The sequence below is a fragment of the Cardiocondyla obscurior genome, linkage group LG09, assembly GCF_019399895.1.
Source record: "Cardiocondyla obscurior isolate alpha-2009 linkage group LG09, Cobs3.1, whole genome shotgun sequence".
Lineage (NCBI taxonomy): Eukaryota > Metazoa > Arthropoda > Insecta > Hymenoptera > Formicidae > Cardiocondyla > Cardiocondyla obscurior.
In genome coordinates this window covers 4,786,796-4,809,761 of record NC_091872.1, presented here as the reverse complement: position 1 = coordinate 4,809,761, position 22,966 = coordinate 4,786,796, and the positions used below count along the sequence as shown (strand labels likewise).

At 41.9% G+C, this 22,966-nt stretch overlaps 1 protein-coding gene across 1 annotated transcript in view; it reads left to right on the top strand.

The window, feature by feature from the left end:
• Window positions 1-22,966, top strand: part of Scgdelta (sarcoglycan delta) — a 176,974-nt gene that overhangs the window by 137,507 nt on the left and 16,501 nt on the right. Inside the window, exon 4 of the mRNA XM_070661642.1 lies at window positions 19,806-20,085. Within this exon, the coding sequence (XP_070517743.1) occupies window positions 19,806-20,085 (280 nt within the window). The remainder of the gene's footprint in view (window positions 1-19,805; window positions 20,086-22,966) is intronic.

Genomic DNA, 22,966 nt, shown 5'->3' with positions numbered 1-22,966 from the left:
AACGAATTGCAATCAAAAGCTGCTCCCGCGGCCCGGTCAACGAATCGATACTCCATTTATTTTATTTAAATAAACGTCTATTTTAATATACCAAAACCGAAAACGTGCATTACTCTGTTTTTTCGACTGTGTAAGTCCTACTTTGAGAAGTTATTTTTTGTTCGCATTTATTTACTAAAAATTTTAACGTACCTCGAAAGCACCACGCTCCCTTTAACATACGCTGTATATTCGTGATCAGCGATCAAGTTTACACACGGTTCGTTTATTATTGTACAAATACGGCACGTAGCGAATGTATATCTTTCTAAACACACAACCATCCAAATGGATTGAGTTAATATAATGATAAAGTAAATGAGATCAAGCTCGCTTCGTATTCCACGATTTACCGAGATAAATCATAAAATAGATCATTGTAGCAAAAATAATCCAATAAAGGATAATTAATCTCCTGTGTTAGGAAAGCGCACGATCAATTCCGACGAGGCGGTGCGAATTTCCAAATCATTATTTTTGCAGAAACTTTTGCGAGTCTAGCCGGCGCAGTTTATTTGTCCGTCAACTAGATAAGTTCCACGATAAGTTACGAGGTACACGGTGAATTTAATAGGTTCGATTTCTTCGACCGCGTTACCGCAAACATTGTGTATACTTGATACTCGCTGAGGCGTCGCTCGCATTCTCGTCATCATTGCCGCCGTTACCGTCGTCGTCATCATCCTCAGCGAGCGCGGAGCAGCTTTAGAAAGTTTCCGAGAATATTAGTTTTTACTCGGAGAGCCGTAGGAGTTTACCGGCGAGATGGTAGGGATTGAAAAAGCTGGACGAGGGCGAAAATTGAAACGTCGTATATCGGCTTTGCCGCGGCTCCTTCGTTCGAAGGATACCCTCCTCGGCTAAGAGCAGCTACGTCGTGTACGAGCTTTCTACTTCGCGTCGCGTTTCGCCTCTCGTTTCGACGAGATAAAGAAAAAAAAAAGAAAAAAAAGAAAGGGGGGGGGAAAGGAGAGAAAAAATAGAGGGTGAGACGAAGGAGGAACGAAAATTTTGTCCTCCGAAGTAATTTTGGCCCTATCTTGCGCTACCACTCTTGCCGTCGTTGCGTATTACCGTCCTTTATGCGCGAGATTGGCTAATTTTCGCCACTATCGCCCTTTGTCCCCGTCGAAGATAAACTCCGTTCTCCCGCAAGATTATTTTTCAGATCGTTAAAAAAGCATCATTAAAGAATTAACACAAGAATTAAAGTTTGATGATAAATAAATAAATAATTGATCGGTATTAATTATTTATAGATTAGTGATCTACAAATAATAAAATTAACCAAATAGACTTGTCAGTTTAGTTGATGTTTGCATATTAAATTAAAGTTTGTGATCTCGAGTTTTGGAGACGTCGTTATTTGAAAATAGATTTTGAAATAAAATATTCAAATAACATCTGGACAATTCTTAAGTAACTGACTTGTCCGGCGTTTACGTAATAGACATTAAATTATGCATTATGTGCATGCATATGTGTCTGTGTGTGTGTGTATGTGTCGATAAATGCACGAATATAGGAATATAGGCAAACGGCAGAGACACTCCGGGGAACTGCTGTGCGCACTTCGCAGAACAGAATCGCTCGAGAAAGCTTTGGTGAAACGTAAGCTTTAATAGGACCTCTCCCGAGCAGCAAAGTTCCGAGATGTTTGCGCGACGCGATTAATTAGCGACAAAACCAATCTGAGTGCCTCCTTCGCGCGGATCGACGATTCTGAGGAGACGAACCGGGCCGGAACGGGATTACCGAGCGGAGGACGTTGAAAGAAGCAGGATACATCGTGCACGCGGGAGAACGACGGGCGTTTAAACAACCCATACCGCTGTCAGGCGAGAGAGACGACTCGGTGAATGAGGTAAAGTGAACGAGCTAAAGTTAAAGTGTATATATGTACGTATGTATATGTGCGCCGTCAGTTATCTCGAAAGTCTTCGTATTCCACGGGGGTGCTTCAGGAGAGAGAGAACGTTACCTCTCGGCAGGATAATGGAATCACCACGCCGCGCGTCCTGGCGCCAGACTGTAACGGGCGTTAAGGTTTTCGCCGTGGTGCCGACGAAGAAGGTGAAACTGAGAAAGGGTGACGGAAACACGGCGAGAAAAGGGATGGCTGAAGTGACGAGGCACCGAGAAGGGACAGGGACAGTGGCGTGCGCGGTGACAAACAAAGTTTCGAATCCCGTTCGGAATCCGACTGTGCTCACCTATCCCGAGTTAACCCGTCTTGTCGGTTTTATACGTCGTCGCTCCCCCTGCGTTTCTAGCACCCTCACGAGCACGCCGCGCTCGTTTTCCCGATTTAGCGCTTTCCTCTCTTTTCCTCACACTTTTACCCATCACTTTCGAACGAGTGCCGATAGCTTACTTGCGAAAACAACATCGCTGCGCGACAGCCCTTGTAACAATCACCGAGACGCTTTGTCTTATTACTTAGCTTAACTCGAGAAAGGGAGATGAACAGGGAGAGAAGACGATACAAGCAGCTGTCAACCGGCGAATTCCCAGACAGCTTTGGAGACACGATTTCGATACGGTTAGTCGAAGTTTCCGCCGTATTTCCCGAAATGTACGTTATTTCCGCACGGACACCAACGGTTTCCGTCACGTACCGCGCAAGATACGCAAAACTTCCCAGCTGCAAATAATAATTTAACACAGACAATCCTCTCGGACGGATACGCAGTTTTAGCCTTCCCCTCCCCTCCTCGCCACCCCGCTTTGCACGGACGAAATGCTGTCTCGCTTCATGTTATTTTTATCAAATATCTGCGCCCGAGTCAGATTTGACTCCGAAAGCGACAAAACCAAGGATACATCGCGCTTTAACGTGCAAAAAAGCTAGAGGAAAAACGCGAAATAAACGGGATAAATAAATTGCATAAAAAACAATGATAAAATAAGCTCGGCGCTGCGCGCGCAATAAATAACGTTTTATTAGCATTGTTTACATATTCTTCGTGCCGAACGTGCTTTACATCGAAACTCAGTCGCGACGCAGTGCGTAATCTGCCCGCTGCTGCAATGACCGCACCAATACAACCCCTGCCGTTACGTTTTTCTACCGTCGTAGTGCATGCATTGTGTCCGGAGACGTACGCTGAACGCTTGCAAAAGAAGTGTTGCAAAAAAAAATAAAAGAAAAAAAAAAAGAAAGAAAGAAAGAAAAAGAAAAAAGCAGCACTCCGAGATAAAGCGGGACGGACACGGTGACACTTGTCGCGTTGGTTCTCGACGGCTTCTGTCTGGTTTCCTCGCAAGTAGACCGACTGCATAATTTATCGTTCCGAGGGATTTTACGAGGACCGGGGAAACGTTTGGCTCTCGAATTCTACGTGCGGCTCTTGTATTTATTTATCGAACTCCGGTAATTGCTATCCGCTGGCGGTTGCCTAACAGGTATTAACGCGTGACAAAATAATCTGTATGCCGCTTACGTCGAATTAAAACGCTATGAATTCGAATCCACGCTTTCGAAACGACGTACGTTATTTTCATACATGAAATTTATATTTCGCGCAATACGGTTACCTTTAATGTTGAGGTCATATTAAAAAATCCAGTTTAAAAATTGTCCCCTTATATTTTTTTTAAACAAACATTTTTATTCGGGTGAAAATTGCGCTTATATTACTTCATAGTTTCAATTGCGAATAAAAAATATTTTAATATTTTTTTTAACGTGGAAAATTTTTCTACAAACTTCTACGATTTTAGATGCGTTGGTTTCTATATAAGACGGATTTTGAGGGGGCTGTTTGCAAGCATACTCGGTAATATTACGGCGTGATCTGAGCAAAGACAAGTAGATAAGCCGATTTCTGGAATGGTGTAAAATTCGAGCTGCAATCTACGAGTATCGCGAGAGTGGTTCGGGATCACCGAGGCCAGGTCGACGTCACGTAGAGGTAGATGCCGCCGGCGCGACGAGGGAACGACGTCTACGAGGATTCCAGTACCCCGGACGAGGGAATCGTCCCGGTTACGAACGTTATCTCGAGCGTGGATACGTGCCCGCCGGATTACGGAAGTTCCGCGGCAGCCAACTCGGACCTAAAACTCGTGCTCGTAGGCGAGACGACATACAAGATAGAGATTACCGTACTCGCGGAGGACGGGCTTTCTCGAGGCCTCGCTTCGAGATTCCAAACGCGCGCACAGTCCACCGCGCCTGTCTTAACAGTCTCCCTTCCCTCGCAGACGTTTACCACGGATCGTAATTCGAGATACGCGGTCAACGCGTCCGGGCTTCAAACCTGAACTTCCGACGAATCTACCGAAGATTCGATGCGCGCGTGCGACGAGAGGAGAGAGCGAATCCGTAGGATCGATAGTTATGGCAGACAGCTGATAATTCCTCGAGAAGATAGCAGTTGGGCACGCTCAGGTCTAGCGCGAGAATAGTCGTCGTTGTTGACGGGGCGACAACCCGACATACCGAGCGACGCTTTGCAAACACCCTCATTGGTAAAACCCGCAGACTCTCACGATCGATCCGGGCCGAATGTCGATTTTCAAAGAAATATATAATGTAACGTTATTACTTTAATAAAAATAGTAACTCAACTGATCAATAAAAATTTCATAAAATTAATCTCAATTTGTTATCGTTGTCATACAACTTAAACACGATAAATCATTTCTCGTTTGTCCGCGTTACGTCGATTACCAAATGCGGCGCGATGTCGCGAGAAGCGCGCGGCAAGTTTTATAAAGTAGATGAACCTTCGTCGTACAAACGATGAAAGTAGGGAAGAAGAGACGAACGGTTTATAAAGCGGAGCGCCGTATACGGGACAATGTACCGTGGAAGAGGTGGTTCGAAGACCACGGAATCCGACCGCAGTTTATACGTTTGTTTGGCAAGTAAGCCTCACGGGTAACTGGATAATATAAGCTCGGTGACGGCATACAGAAACGGCGTGGCACGGTTTGACTTTGCGGGCGGTACTCTCGCGCAAATGTGTGCCTAAGTGTGTGTATACAGGTAGCAGGGGTTAGAAACGGGTGGCATAGAAAGGAAGAGGGTGAGTCAGAGGATACACCAATGTTTGAGTTCCGTCTCGGATGTCGCTTTGCCTCCGCCTTTCTATCTCGCTCTTTCTCGCGCACCCTCTTTCTCACCCTTCACCTCGTGTAGTGTCTCCGACCTACCCTGCTCGTTCACCCACCCATCCCGACAGATCCGATCTTTGACCTTGCCGGAGAAAGTTTAGTCCTGCGATGAATCCGACGACGGTTTCTCGAAAAGATAAATCGTCTCGAGCAAGTGGCCGAAAGCCCGCGCGCTCAACGTGGAACGAAATAGCTTCCCTTTTTTCGCACGGACTTTTCGCGTTGACACTTATTATTTTCAAGATGCAATCTTTCGAATGTATTTTGCAAATTAAATTAAAAAAAAAAAATGTTAACCCTCAATTAATCGTTAATTATTTTCACATTTTATTTTTATATATTTGAACTTATACTACAATTATTGTTATTTATAAATATAAGAGAATATCGGGAAATAGATTGCTACCGTTTAATTCATAATTTTGCAATGCGACGGAATTATCATTTCAATGTAGCGATGTATTAATTCGAATACAAACGTATTGGAGTCGATTTACGGCTATCAGTCCGAATTTAAATCAACTATCCGTGGCAATACGTAACCGTAGTTTCGAGGAAGGCGTATCTTGCAACAGGGATTATTCCGACGGAGTCAGAAATGGGCTACTCAGTAAGGACGTGTCGAGTTGAGAGACGGGATACTGACCCCCCTTCCACCCGAACTCGCAGCATGGAATCACATTACCCCGTCAGTCCGCGATGCGTTAGCGCGCCAGAATTGTACGCGCATTGTACATCAGGGCGCTGCCACACTGGCCAGACGACAATCCGTTTAACCTAACTTTGCCGAATGCGAGCGTAAGCTCTTACGAAATTAATCAAGCGTTATCAGAAGTCCACTGACCCGGAAGGCAGCTTCGCCCGAGCGAAGCGCGTCTGTCGGAAGTTCCCGCACTTCCGTGTAAATACTCGACTTTGGTGCTTAAAACTATCGTTTTGATCTACCTTCGTGTTCGTGTAAAGTGAGCGACTGTTTGCGTTAGCTTTTACCACGCGCGCAAGAAGTAAAATAAGTATGCTTTCTTTCATATCGGTTTAATTAATGTCGGTCTTGACGCTGAGCCCCTATTAATATTTGCTTCCCTCGTAAATCTGCTTTAAATTCCCTTCGCGGAGAAAAGACGGAGAACGCTCATGCGGGGAGCTGAAAAAAAGGTGCGCTCGTATTTCCGCCCACCTCCCTACAATTCTTGGCTCCTTAATTGCTATTTTAGTCATATTATCTCGCTCTAATTCCACCGCCCATAATGAAAGAAAATTCGCAACGTATAATACCTAGTAATGTGCTTTGTTATCTGATATCTCTTGGAAAAATATATTTAGTGAAAAAAGGAAGCCTAGTATCATTAATAAATTCTGCAAAAATTCTTGCGCAAAAGAATTTTAATTTCGCGCAAAAGGATTCCCGGAAGATGTGGCGTATAATATTTAAAAGTATCGCGTCAGTTCCCAAATAAGTATGCCACTGTTACGGCCAACAGCGATCTTTCGCCGCAATTTTCATCCCATGCATAGGCAACGCGCTAAAGAATCGACACTGCGGTCATACGGGAAGAGCATTTAATATTTCCTTTACGAGCGGACGCGATTCCATTAGCAAAGTTTCGCACCGCGGCCAAGAGGGACCCGAATTGTTCGTTAGTACCCACTATTTTATTCATTCGATTAGTTTGACCGAAGGGCAGGAGGGCATGACAGGCGAATGTGTGTGAGTGTGAATGCGGATTATGCACGTGGCAGGCGCAACCATAGAGAAATTGCCATTTTCAGCTTTACGCGGGAATTAATATCATATCGACTGAATTTTCTATGAAGAGCAATAGAAGTTCAAGCGCACTATGACACGCAGCTCATCGACATTTTCTTGGAAATATTTATTGACACTACATTATTAATTTACTTTAAAAAAAAAAAAAAACCTTGCGCGCGTTAAGTGCGCGCTGTTTTTTACGAAGCCTCAATTACAAATTATGAAAAAAAGTCATGTAACTTACCAATCTGCTTCAGCGGAGGTGTAGAGTTCTGCCGGTGACTGTAACATAAAATGGAAAATATTATTGTAGACATGTATAATTGTTAATAAAATTAATAAAAACAAAGGGTAAACATTTTTTTTAATAAAGATTTTATAAAAAAAATTCATGCTTACTTAAAAGTTGCTCCGCTGATGCAGGATGCCCGTCCCGAGCCTGTTCCTCCTCTCAGATGGGACGTGTCGAGTCATCCTGCCGCGCACCGGTCACTCGCGAACGCGCCCGATAAGTTATTAAAACAAAAATTAATTTTTTATTGGACACTTTCACCCGATAGTCCACGACACTTCTGTTAAAAAATTTTGTGACGAAGTTGTTGATAAGACAACCTGTAACGAATAAATAAAAAAATTAAATTGTAGAGCTTCTCTGATTTTTTTATTAAATATTATAAAATTAAATTATGAAAATGCCAAAGAAAAAAAAAGATAGATCCTTACCAGTTGGGTTGCTCCGTCCGTGCTTGATATCTCTCCTAGGCCTTCTCCTCCTTCTCTCAGCACTAAGCACTCTTAACGGCAAATGTCAGGTTGGTGTTCTTTCAACGAGAGTTCGTTAGCCGTTCTCTAGATTTCCACCTAACACAGAAAAAGTGTTACTCGGTTAGCAGGCTCAAAATATCAAGTTACAGGTGATTATACTTCACGAACGAATGTCTCCCGAATATATCGCAAACTTTTCGATCGAGACCCTCTTTCCTCCGAGCTCGACTGTTATTTATCGACGCTTCGTTTCCGACCAAGAGACGCGAATATCATGTACGCATAGACAAGATTATAACTCACTTTACAGCGAAAAGATGTGGTCACCGGTGTTCTCCGCGTATGCAGAATTAATCGGGGAAGGTGAAACACGCCAGATTATATGCCTTGACCCGCAGAATACGCGTGATTCTTGCGATATGTACGGAGCACGTGCTGCGTACGTACGTTTCGTTCGACCGCTGGAGAAGGACAGAGCGAGAGTGGAGGGAGTGGGGAAACGTAGCTCGCGCGCGGCACGTACGCCGCTCACCCTCACCCCTTTCCCCCCAGCTACCTTACTCTCTTTCTCTCTCTCTCTCGCTCACCTCTGCACAATTCAACGCCCAAAGCACACACCTTGTGATCTCTAAAATACGTAAAAACGCAGCCTATTTTTATGTCTCGATTATACATACACGGTATTAACTATAATTGCATCGCGTCAAAAGCTTAAACGAATATTCAAATCAGCTTGTAATAGACACGTAATTGCCATTATGAGTACTGTTAATATTCCGCGAGAAAAGCGGGCGTGTAAAAACTTGTTTGCGCTGCGTACTCGCGAAAAAAATTCGACGCCGTTAATTAGAGACGGGCTCGGGTGAACAACGCGGATGAGCAAAGAATTTATCCCGCGGGCTCGACGCGGCATTTTTCATAGTTGCACGAGAAGCATTATAAAGAAAACAAATGAGTCTCTTTATCCGAGAAAGTAGTCTAGCTTCTTAGAGCGAAAATTCTGAGGAGCCCGGCTAACCTGACCGTTCTTCTCTTCTATAACTGTTTTATTCGCGATATACGAATGGGGGATCGAGGTATCGAGATGTACGTGACGATAAAAAAACGTCATTTTTATCGGTACCTCCACGGATCAACGCGAGTGCGATCGGCGATGTGAAGAGGAAACAGAATACAGAAGGGTCCGGGTCATAGAGAATCTCACGTGCATCGGCCCGAGGAAAACGTCCTTCCACTCTCTGCTCTGAGTTTCGCCTATCCCGTCATTGCCTATCTCTCTCTGAAGGGCTCCCGCGGGAACTCGAGCAGACAGTTACGTAAAACACGTTTTATCGGGAAAATGAGGGGAAATTAGTGCTATCTGAGATAACTTGTGGCGTACAAACTATAAAGCGAAAAACTTAAAATACACTCTCGAGATGAACTTTCGATATAAACTTCTTTTTTTTTTTTTTTTTTTTTTTTTTAATAGCGATTAATTATTAACGGCGAAAGCGGCGCATTTTACGCAAGTGTTATCGAATTCCCTCCGCACCTTCGCAATTTGCGGCGGGCATTTACTTAAGACGCATTATGTATTCGCACACCCTTCGAGAAAGAGTTGTATTACGGTTCGCGGCAGCCGCGAAACAGCGGCGGGGTGTTATTTTAATACTCGGCGAGATAGAATGCGCGCGATGCGCCGTAATAAAATGCACGATGGAAACCACGGAAGTTTCGAGGTAACGCGTACAAGGCGGACCAATTGAAATGCAGCGTATGCGGCAAGAAATATGATCCTTCCGAGAAATAATTCAGCGGGATAGCGAGACCGTCCGCGGTGTTACAACGGTGAGCCACGATGATCGAGAACTATGATTAAAGGTATAAATTCTAACAGGAGAAAATTAATGAAACGCGCCCGTAAAAAAGCGACAACGTGCGTTACGCCATATCAACCTCACGATCGATTATTTAATGCGACAATGCAGACGTTTAATCGTCTTAAAAATCCACCAGGCCGTCGATGACTGCGATAACATGTCGAGAATAATTAATCTTTATTATTTGCTGTAATCAATTGTTTGTTGTAATCAATAACTATTTGTTTTCAATATAAATAAAATATGCTTTCTTTTAGTTGTCGCATAAAAAACGTCTAATTAAATAATTTTTTTTAACAGATAACCTTTCCCACAATCGTAGATAAAAGTATTTCCAACCGTCCTTACGATTCTCTCTTTGGTATGTTGCGCTATAATTCTTCTCTGTGTCCAGAGAAATCTAATATATCGCGTACGGAAGTTAATTGAAATTTTAAGGAACCTCCGAGGATACCGGGTGACTTATCTAGCAGCTTTAACTGCCGTATCGTACGTGTCGGTTTATAGCTCGACATGCGGTTACAGTTCGCGATACGCGGCCAGAACTGATGCTGTTCTACGATTTCGGGATGCATTACGTCAGGGCTACACAAAGCCTGTACTGAAGTTTAATTATTACCACCACGCATATATCCTATCTAACGTTCTTAACTTTATACGTGTGCATATGCGCCGTGACCGTATACTGTCCATTAGACTTGCTCAGATAACGTTTACGACAGAGATTCCAGGCGTATGCGAGCGAATCCAGACGTATACGAGGCATTTCTTCAAGAACGAGTTAATCATCATCATCTCGCGAAAGCGCGTATCGTAAATAACGAAGCCACGATTAATATCTATCCCGTGATAATTTATATATTCGCCGCGGGAATCAATATTTCGCGTTCCTGAAGTAATATTTCGGAAATATATATTGCAAGCCCGGCATGAATACAAATGCCTATTCTGATCGACATGTAGCATGAAAAATATTCTGCTGTTTTTCCATTCCACGTATTTTGGTGTACTGAAGAAAACGTGGGGCTGGAAACGAGGTCGACCTGCGCGTTGAGCGAGATTTTTATTTCCACGTTTCAAATGAATTTAGAATCGACGGTAAAGCGATGGACGTGGCTTGTGAAGTGCCGCTACCTGCTAGAGCGCTGTACACAATAAGTGCGAAAATATTTTCGCTTTGAAATCGAGGTGCAAAAAGTCATGGAGCTTTTTGTAGCATTTAGTTCTCCCACCAACTTCTCTGTTCTACATAATTTGTTCTCGGGGCACGCGCGGGACGGTTCGAATTTATTGTATACTTCATTCCGCTTTTAGATTAATTTTCTTTCCCGCGATCGATCTCACAAACTGCGGCAATAAAAATCAATCTAGAATATATTTTGAAAAATTTCATACCGCGAAAAGAAGTTGAATATTAATGCGCCGCGAAGTGCGTCACATGTTTTATTTCAATATGTATATCTCAACACTCGCAGCGTGTACCGGTACGCGTTGGGTATCAAGTAGCAGCATACACTAGCGCATATAAAGTGAATGTCGAGGCGGGGTCGTTCGTTCGAAGATGCGCCTTTGCGGTCTCAGGGTGGAAATGCCAAGCCGCTGGCCCGATGGGAAATGTCAACGACACCAAAGGCAAAAGTCAGCGAAGATATCTTGCTGTCTCCGCCCGGAGACGTTGCCTTTCGTTTGTCAAATGTTGTAGACAGATGGCCTACAGTGGGATTTCGCCAATGTCCGTGAGAAATATAGCGTCAGCCGAAAATTCATTATATCGCGGATAAACTAAACCGTAATTCGTCGCCGCCTACTTCACGCGATAAGAAAAATAATAACCATGAAAATAATATATTCTTTTTCAAAAGTGCTTGCCGCACGTGCACGAAAATATTAACATAACGTGCATAAAATATTAACATATGTACATGAAAATACACGAAATATAAAACTACATTGAATATTTATATATAAAAGGTTTAAGATAAATTATAGATGATTGAAAATAGATTTTATTAAAGTGGATCGCACTTAAAAGCATGTATTAATATTCATTGCGCAAAAAAATCGAGTCAAATTCAAGAAGATTTGCCGCAAATCCTTTTACGAGGTAAGTCAAGCTGAGGGTTTTCTTGAGCGAGGTTAGGGTTGAAGTCGAAATATCGAGTTTAGAGAGAAGACCGTACACGGATAAGAGATGGGAAAGAAGATAAAAAGCGAAAGAGGGGAGAAGAAGATCGACTATAATCCGTGAGATCGAGCCGGTAACGCGATCAAAGCGGTTCCCTTCCGGTTTCTAAACCGATTTCCTCGGAGTCGTAGAAACGTGCTGTTCTTGGATCAATAGCCTTTGCTCTGTTTTCTCTAAGCGCGTGTTTTCTTTGCAATTTTTTTTTTCTCTCTTTTAAAGTATCTGCAAATCTCGTCGCGCATAATTATATTTCGTATTCATATTTAATTAATAAGCTGTAAATGTGATATCAAGCGTTGATATTAACTAAAACAAATGATGATAAATAGTTAGCTGTGTAAACCGAAGAATATTAATGTTTATTATCTTTCGATCTGTCAACGTTATCGACGTCAAGTCATTTCAATCCATCCCCGAGCGAAAGCGTCCGCCCGCATGTCGGGGATGAACGAGACAAGAACGAGAACTAATGCTCTTATCGCCTTGAATGCATGTACCTAATGCGATAATCTTGTGAAATAATTAAGTATGCCGAGACAATCCAGCGAACGTACGTCGATAGAGCCCTGAGCAAAATTTTACGCTAAAAATAATTCTAGCCGTAAATAGCGGATCATACGGTATAGCACTGAATCGTGAAATATGTAACGGATAGCCATCAGTGCCATTATCGACGTTCACGAAAACAACGGAGAAAGTCATGTTTTATCGAAGACAAATTCTATTGGGATTATTTGATTAAACCAAACACAACAATACACGTGCATTTTTGTATAGATAACATTAAATATTCTTCCATCCTTCATAGATGATCTATTTTTGTGACCACGAGATTAAAATTTTACTGGGCAAATATTTTTTACCTGTGGCGGATGAATTAATTCGTCAAATATTTATTCGAAATTGCGGCATTCGGCGCATCTAAACTATTAAAAATAACTTGCGTGATGACAGATTTTGTATTTTATGTTTGAACATAACAGGATTTAAAAATGAAATATTAAAATTGTCTCTGTTTTTTTTTCTTTTTTTTTTTAAATCACGAAAGTGTTTCTTCGCAATTTAAAAATTGATTCTCACCTTGCATATTTATAAGATCTGGTTGGAAAATCGTGTATCTACGAACATGAATAAATCGAGAAAGATTAGATGTGTAAAAATAAATTCCCGTTGTTAAAAATTCCTCGTCGCACGGAAATCTTTCAGACTTTTGTTTATATCCACTCTATCTCAACCAGAAAAGTAGGAGTAGCGGCTTATGGTCGTTGAGACTGTTGAACCAGAGCGGTACGAAAATACCGGGAGTCTCTTGAAGTGATTCTGGTAAGCAGCCAAAGTGAGGGTGTAATGGAGCCAGAAAGTGAGGAGGAAAGAAGAGAAACGACAAGAAAAGAAGCGGGGCGCCTGGAAACTCCTCTACTGGATAGCTTCGAAACGTTTTGCCGGTAACTAGGCTAATGTGGGATTACTTGGGACAGCGATAGCATCCGTAGACACAATTGAAGATTCTTTTGATTCAACTTCACGTAGAATGAAAGAAAAAAAAATGGCCATTGTTCGAGATATAAAACTCTCGGAAGAGATAATTCATATTAATCACCTACTCGATAATTCACACTTTTCAATTAACTACATTCAATAATTTTCCCTGCTCCAATTACACTAAAATAAAATCCATTAATGTAACGCAAAGAAAATATCTTTTTTAATCATTTTATTTCGTACGGACAAGAAATTAATTCTCCAAGATCTCGCGAATCTGCGTCCAGTGTTACGTTAGAAAACGGATAATTAATAAGTACCAGTCGTTGTAGGATTTACAGGCTGCGTAAGAAATATCACAACAACAAGCCGCGATATTATTTCGAGAGCACAGATTTGCAACGCGGCGAGGTGCGTACAACGCCCGCAAGATGTTACGCGGTATTAATGCCGTGTCGTGTCTCATCAACGTCGTGTAACCTGGGGGGTGAAACGCCAATGACGATGATTGATGTTAACGACATACATACAGCTAACTGTATTCAGCGAGACGTGGCAACGGGCGTTAATAATCGGCGCAGCTGCTCTCTTTTAATTTACTTCGCCGGCCATCGAGCGATAAATCGATGATTCCCGAATGATTAGCTCATAAATGCATATCTGCGCATTAAGCGCAACGTTTCCCGCTTTTGCCCTTTCGCGCGTCAAATTTATTAACGCGCTGACCGCGTCGCGTCCCGCGTTGCACGGAGAGCGCGAAGGCAGTCCGGCAAGCGAAATAAAGTATTTATTTTCGTTGCAAATTACCACCACTAATGGCCACCGTGAGCGCAAATTACCGACATTACGTACTCCGCGGAATCTCTCACGCGTGCTTCATTACGATGCGCGGCCGCGCGCCGTGTTGGCTTTAATTAGCCATAGGTAACCTGTAATCCGTTACTTCAATTACTTTTCTCGCAATCCGGCCCGATATCCCGAATTTTCAAAGCGGAATTTGTGGAAACGGAACGCTCCAACTATAAATTCGCAAATTTGCGCGTCTCGCGTAACTAAAAAAAAAAAAAAAAAAAAAAAAAAGAGAGAGAAACAACGCAATTTCCGGTTTTCTTCTTAGAGAAAATTCTACGAAAACGCGATTTGTCTTTCGACTTGGAAGAAATTTGTGGAAACGTGTTTTAGAAATAATGACATGAAGGGAACCAGCTGTTATGATTTCAGAGTTATTCTCTGTATAGGGGTACGAGGAACCCCTCGATGTTTGATCTTTTGATTGAATTGCGTGGCCAATAACTGACGTCCCTTAAGAGGTTTCGCGCGACCCTCGGGAAATATCGAACCTTTAATGTCCTGATTCGAGAACGTTGCGTTAGTTTTTTTTTTTCTTTTTTTTTTTTCGTCCGATCTCGATACGGTTTCTCTGTTCTTTCGTATCAAGACGATGCTTATAATTTTCAGCGTCCTTGTCTACCGGTAACGAGTCGTTCAATGTTTACGAAAATTATTGAAATTGTCTGTTTTTAACGTGCAATTTTGTAATTAAACAGCAATAATCAGATATTTATACAAATACATCCCGTATGTGCCGCATAACGAAATGATTAGAAGTACTTAAATACCCGCTTATCGAGCCCTAAAAACACAGCGGGAGGAGAAAAGCAACGCGTTCGCATAATGCGACGCACAATAACGGCGCTTGAAACGGGATGCGCGCCACTTCAGGAAATCACTTTTGCTTGACACGAAGCGAGAAATGAGTCATTGTGCCGCGCCACGCCGACCGATTCAATTTTATTCCAATGAATTGCACGACGCGGTAAAATCGAAAAGAGTCGGTAGAAAGGCTAATGGGGAGGGCTTGTAATTTCCGCGACGTACGTCACGTCATCGTACAGTCAAAGGCAAAGCAGTGCGCCATGCATCTCCGACATTTTTCATGGAAATTGCCGAGCAATAACGGAAGAAAAGAATGGGGAAGGCAATATGCCGAAGAATGGGAAAAGAAAGGGTCATGCAAACGTAAAAAGGCGACGTGTTCGCGCAGCGAGTCTATTAGTGGCTACCCGGGTTGAACTGTGTTTAGTTTGCGGGCTTGGCGCGGCCATCTGGGAGGATTATCAACCATGTTGAAGTCAAACCGTTTGCACAGAACCGTCCAATTAAACCCCCACTTGTTAAAAGACCGCAAGGGTGCGGTGATCGACTAACTAGCCGATAAACCCACGGCTCCTCGACACGGTACAGCTACGAGAAAATAATTAACTCTATCTGTTTTGGCGGATCATTCGATCTGAATGCGCTTTATGCGCTCGCAAACGCCTGCGTGAATCTTAATCCTATCTAGAGGGATAATCCGCGTAGAGAGATGTCTTGATTTGATCTGGCAGTAGCAGGTCCTCTGTCATGTCAGACTATTCCGTCGTGTCCACATGCGCTATTGTACGTGTAACCGCGTACATTAGATCTATGGTAGCCGGGAATTGAAATACGCGAGGGCTGTTTCGCGGAGAAACGCATAAAATCGTCCAGTCAGTCATCATCGTAAAGTCAAATCTACTTGCATTTATTCTTAGTTCGAAGAAGCTTGCAAAGAGATCAACATTTCGAGTCGAGTAGGCCATCGAACTAGAATTCATCGGCAAACACATCTACTTTGCCTTTTCAAAGAAGGATTTGGCTTTCATGCCAGTAACCTACGTCCGCATATTTTTAATATTGTGAATGCAAAAGAAAACGATTTTCCGTCTGATTACCTTATCTCTTCTATTTTTGCTTAAAAATTTTTAATAATTAGGAGAGAAAATTGTTTCTTCCGTTCCGTAATCAAGAAACTGAAGGATAAATTAATACTATCGTTACAGCGGAAATTGAAAGAAACACTTTTAATATTAGCCACTAAATAACAATTTTAAATTCAAATCATTATTAATATTTCGCACATAAAAGCTTTACGTTTTTAGAAGACTGTTGAGAAAAAAAAATTTACATCGGGCAAATTAATAATTTAATATATCTTTCTCGCGCTTCGTTGGGACGAAAATTAAAATTTTGCAAAAGTCGAGATTACGTGATCTATTAAAACAACGCGTTTGGCCTTTCATATTGCTGCTTGTTGCGTCCCGCAACTGTGCGCGGCGCAAGAGCTGTCATCGGCGTCCTAGAAACAACTTCGGTAACACGGGAAGCGGGATATTAGTGAACAATGGTGGCCATAATGCTTCCTGCCGGTTATAACGCCGAGTTATACCTGCCTGCAACTTGAGTCAAGCGCAAACCTAGGATTGGATGGCAGACAATTTAAGCTCGGCTTACGATTTAAACAACGGTTGCTGTACAAGCGGGCCTCCATCCGCCACCTCCGTGCCGCCCCCGCCCCCGTTTAAACACTCTTACAACCACCCAAATGTGGTATGGATTAATTCATTCAACGTCCCTATCTGCATCCGGGAAGGGGCTTTTAGGTGCTTAAAGCGGGAAATAAATCTATCCCGCGCGGCGAGTCCCGCCGAGATCGCAGCAGCAAAGAATCTAAATTGCGGTTGCCGTTGTAATCCATCGTTGTCACCCCGCGCGAAATAAATGATATCCGTAATTGTACGTACCGTACATTTTATTAAGCTAGCTATTGTTCGTCGCCGAAAGTAAACTGTCTAGTGGTGCGTATTTCCGCGTCGTATATTTCACGTTGAATGTGGCCGTCCGACTTTCACTCTACGTTACACAAAAACATGTTCTTCAAGCTGAAGAAATAGGAGCCGATTTCCGAAAATTATGTAACGCGATGAATCAGTAGTACTTAACATTGACATTAATCAATTTGGTCCAGCTGATAATTTCGAAATTGTGAATAGCAAAGTGGTGAAGCAACATCCGCGAGCAACGTGACTTCTCGAAAAATTCTTACGCCATTCCGCACCTACGGCAGCAGTAATAATCTCGTAACTTATAACGCATTTTCTGCTCCGGACTGCAAAATAATGGTCGCCGCGCTAACTTAGCGTTACGTCAAAAGTTCCGGCGAACGTTTAACATACGTCCAACGCGCTATTTATGGCCCATGAAATATTTCCGCGTTATAATTGTGCCTTGAAGCTTGAATTCATAATGCTCATTTTCTGGCGCTGTATCCCCACCTACTTCGCGCCCCGCGGGCACTTAAAAAGAAAGATATGCAAGGGGCATTAAATAAATTTACACTTTCGGTATCTCCTCATTCATTCCGTAAAAAAAGCACACGACCTGATTACTTTGCCTCTATTTCTCAAGTTCGGTTTACGATGTCGCAAAATTCGTTTACAATTTATTTATATCCGAGTGGAAATTGATTCCCACCGTTACCTAATAATTAGCTAGCCAATTCGTGGTTCATCTTGTGGCTGTCAATACGCGCAGTAAACTAGTTGCGACGAAAAACGTTTAAATATCTATTTAGATACATGATCCGCGCTAGACAGTGATTAAACGACCGATATTAGATAGATTTTTTTTTTTTTTAATGACGACTTCATTTCTTGATGATAATCACTAAATAATAAATACTTTCTTATAATTTATGGCTAGTACCAAGCTAGTTAAGAAATGTATTTAATCTGCGCGATCTAACTACTAGCTGCAAAATCAGATTAGCTAGATAAATTTCTACTCGAGTAATTACAATAACGACTCTGCCAAAAGACATTTATGTCAAGCTAAAATTAGCCAACTTTAAACGTCGCTCTCCTGCGTTTTTGTTTGAAAATAATTTGTTTGTTGCGAGAAAAAAATTTATAAAACCTACTAATACGATCAAATTATTAACATCGTACATAAATTCTATTTTAAAAAGAAAACGTAGAATAGTTCAGGTGAACAATCGATTTTTTTTCCGTCGCTTACAGCAACAAATATAATTAATGTATAAAAAAAAAGTATATCTCTGAATAGAAAAGAATTATTAGAGTGTTAACGCCGAGGAAAGATCAACTCGGTCGAGAATCGCACGATCGTGTCCGGAAATTGGAACAGCCAGCGACCGCGTGCCGCTCTTCTCGCTTTGGTTTATCTCCAGTGCTTTTAATTTCGAGCCACCGAGCTCTTTATACCCGCGAGGGGCATAATTATCCGCAAGAGGATAGAAGGTCGGCATTGAATATTTTAGCTCCCGCTTCCTACGGCATCGCCGATCTCTCTCTTCTTTCGTCTTTTCTCCCTTCGGCTTCGTACTAACACTTCTCATTCCGTAACGAAAATAAAAACGGATAAGTAGAAAAGCGGAAGGAGGTGGCGCGACTTGAAAAGCGAGAGAACGAGAGCGAGATCCTTTTCTCCAAAGTCTTACGACTCTAGGATTAGGTAGAAAAGTTACGCCGGGCATTTTGCGGCCAGCTTTGCATAAGTTTCGGTTCTATCTCATTCCCTTTCGTTCGCGTTGTTTCGTATTCCATTTCTATGTTCCACGATTCTCATTTCAAGCGCGCGTCCAATAAAAGTGCGGAATCGTATTAACTTCTATGTCATAATCCGCCGAGCTGTTTCGCCTCTGAGTCATTACCTCGCTACATAACTGATTTATGATTTCAACGAACCTGGTTTATCGTTATAATTAATATGGGAGACGATCACGATATGACGTACGCGTGCGATTCAAGGTGTAATGTTGGTTTCGTCGTGTTGTAAAAGTCAGCAGATTTATTTTATCGTTGTAGTTAGCACGGGGGATAGACGGCCGACGAAAATGAATTGCGCCGATATGCAAATGTCCGAGTGCATAATAAAATTTATATATTCCGAATACATTTTTCTGCTAATAACGTGTAATATTGTTATATAAGGATATGAATATCGATCGTATTTTGTTCAATAATTTAATTTGTAATGTAAAAGATTTTGAAGGGATTTCCATTATGTTTCGTTAAGCGTGCGTATAATTAGGCGCGGGATAATTGACAAAATAATCATTACAGCGCGAAGGGAATACTTGGCGAAGTCATCTTCGGCAAGTCCATCTTTGCAGGCCGTGCACGTCTGATATAAAGTATCTCACGTTGTTGGAACAGAAGAAAAAACCGGAAGATCTGTCTTTCGTGACGCGTTTCGCCTCCCCGAACACAATTCCGCGCAGCCGGTGTTCAAGAATGAGGTATAAACCGTTGATAAATGATCACGGCAGAAAGAACAGCCTCGTAATTGTAGTCTTATTAATGGCTCGCAACTGCACGGTGTAACGACCTGTAGCTATAACACGCATCTCGTTTGTATCTCGTAACCGTAATCTGCCAATTTACAGCGTGAAATCGCTTGTAGCACGAAAACGTGCATGAAGGTATTCATAAGGAGAGTGAAAAACAAAGCGTCCAGAATAAATTCTTAATTGCTTCGGAAAAACAGATTACTTTTGATTAAACCGAGAGGCTACGTTGTCATAATTCTTTATAATCACAGGTCCAAAATTAATTTCTCTTCCAAAAACCAGAGCAGCGTAAATTAATTTATCTTCTTTAGTTATTAAATTTTTTTTAAATAAAAATTAGATTAATAATTCCAAGAAATTAAATTAAAATTAACGAATCTTTTCCCGTCGACAAATACATTTTGATATTAAATCGAGATTGTGTCTTTTCAGAATGTCCAGGGGCCAAGGAGGGTGGTTCGACGAGCCTTGCACTTCTAGTAGTGCAGGTCGACGTGGTACCCGACAAACGGCAGGATCATCTTCGAGAACAGCATCCTCCGTTTTGGAGGAACGCGCTTCCGGAACCGCGCCATGTAAAAGTGGCTTCAGATTAGGGGTTTATGGGTGGAGAAAAAAATGTCTTTACTCTCTCGTGTTAACTCTCATGGTGATCGTCATTCTCAACCTCGCCCTCACCGTCTGGCTTCTTAAAGTCATGGGATTTAGTTCCGTAAGTTTATAAATCAATAATCATTATCATCCAAATCGCTAATCAATATTGTAAAGTTTAACATATGCTTACTAATACTTTTCATAATTTATTAAGATATATAAATTCAAGAAGATAAAAATATGATAGCTAAGTTTTGCCTATTCGTTAATTAAAAATTTTATCCGTTATCTCTTGATAAGTATTTGAGAGAATAATATATGTCGCGTACTACGAAAACGTCGAAACGTACTTCGGCCCAGAATGATTCCTTCCGATTAGTCTCCTTCAAGTTTGATCCGGATAAGAACGTGTGTAACTTTCGGCAGTCATTAAAGTCGACTTCCGTCTTGCAGCTTGAAATTAATTTCGCACGAGTTTCTGAGCCCGAATAACAGGCCTAGACGAGGGTGCGGGATCGTACGAGCGAATAGTGTGCGATTGGGGGTACATCGCTTTAACAATGGCGACAAGGAGAACGCGAAGCGCGAAGGTGGTTAATATAATTCGCCGTAATTATCGGAACTGTTACACCAGCGGCATTTGCTATATTCGTCGCGGAAAATTGTCGTTTGCACTTCATACTTCTTCTTCCTCCAGACTTAATTCGGACGCGTTACAATTACCCGTCCCCGGAATCGACCGGGGTTCATTAGTAAGTAAGTCGGCGGCGTTCGAGCGTTCTCCTTCGCTCCTCGCAATCCCGGAGAAACGCGGCCCGTACCAACTTCTTGATTGCGATAATGGCTGTAATGTAAAGGTCGTTTCGATGTAAATGTCTATGTCGCGCGCGAGAGCCAGGATACGACTTTCCTAAGTTAGTGGGAAACGTTTGGCGATTTCGAATCGAACGAGAAGCCGTATAATACCGTGTTAATGTGTTAATTCCGATATTGTACAATTTAATATTTAGTATTTCTATTAAAATTCTTTTTTCACGTTTTATATTAAACGTTTCGATAACGCGTAAATCTATCACTCTATTCGATGTAATTTATTGGAAATTAGATAATGCATCTCATGATTCTCTTGTAACATTTGGTTCGAGTTACATGCAGAAATTGGAGATCTACATAAATTCTTTCAATTCACTTTATCGAGCAATACCGACGCTTCCGTTTCTACGAGTCGTCATTCTAACGTACCCGAGCGGATGCAACAATAGCACTGGGATTCGTCGACGCAAAGCTGGCTTCTAGTCCGCTCGATTAAGGCAAAAACGATCGTGAGACTTTCCAATTCTCGTATCCATCTCGCGCCTCTACCAACCTGCAGCTACCTGTTCGCCATTATCGAATTTATTCGAAATCGAAAGGAGCTCCTGCTGCGATCTGGCGCAATGATCCCTCGATGGGGGTTAAACTCGGTGGAAATTGAGTATCAATCCGTAAGTAAGGAGCTCGAGAGTAGCAGGGATACCCCGTGGGAAATGTAAGTCCTTGCCACTTCCTTCCCCATCCCTCGTCACCCTTCAAGTCTCTCTCTTCTCTCTTCCTTTCTCACTTTCTCTCTCATTTTACTCCTCTTTCCTTCACTTTTTGCTATCTTTTCCATTTTATTCCGCTTCTGTTCCTTGCACGATCGACAACCTCTTGCCTCACTCATTCCTATTCTACGTTTCATCCTTCCACAGTGATTCTCTCATTTGATCTCCCAACCGGTTTTTCTCCGGCTCTTCTTTTCCCCGTTTTTCTCTCGTTTTTTTTTTCTTTTTTTTTTGAGCATCTTTCAGCCCCGTTAATACCGCTCGATTTGCCGATTCGCACCGAAAACTTCCCCAGCTGATGTGTCGTCCCCTCTTTCTATTTCTCTCTTCTTCATCGGTCGTAAGTCGTAATTCGCAGCGGTAATTAAACTCTCGTTTATCGACCAGTATTCACACCGATAACTCATGTCCGATTAATTGTACGACTCGGTAAATCAACGAGACAATCAATTAGGAGTTTGGAGCGCGTTAATTATTGCACACGGCCACCGCGGTCTCCTGCGATCGACGATTTACGAGAATTTCGATTTCACGGCGAGAAAAGTTCGGCAATCACCCGTAAAACTGACATATCTCCGGAAAGTCGAATGTAAAGTTCGTCGACGAGTTCGTAAATCGAGTGGCAGTGGAATATAAATATGCGACTTATACGCGACAATTTCACCTACTCCGTGCATTCCGTGGGAGCGCAAAAATATAATCTTATAGTGCAATGTATGCGAATTTTTATGTGTAAAAAATGGGACGGCATAAACGGATTGGCCAAATAAATCGAAACTACGTATAAAACGTAATATATCGCGTATTATTTTCACGTAGACTCAATCTATTTTAAAGAAAGTAATTCATAGAAAATGCGTGCTAACAATTTTAATAATACGATATTTTGAATATTAATTAATATATATAATTAAAAAAAATTTTAGCCAAAGTATTTTGATAGAGCTTCAGAATGTGTAATTTCCCGACGTGAAATGAAACGAGTGGAGTATGCATTTATACATCTCGCGCATTTCATAACGCATGGAAAAAAAAAATGAAAGACGTGGAAGAGAATATCCAAAATTAAGGTATTCTTGTATTTTTTAGCACAATATAACCGCGACGTGAATGCAAGTCCGGTAGGAACGACATACTCTACAGAACAAACGGAGATGACATAAATTGCACGACGATATTTTACTGCGTTATGCAAAGTGTTTTTTTTTTGTTTTCTTTTTTTTTTAGCTAAACTATTTTTCACAAACGCTAGGAGACAAATTGCAAAAAAAAATAATACTTGATAATATCATATTAGAATTTAGATTCTTCGAAACTGAAAATTAAAGCGTTGTAGCAAATAAAGTGCATTGTAAGTTTTATTTTTATCTTGCGTTCCTCTTGCCTCCCGTGAAATTTTATGTGTATTATGCACAC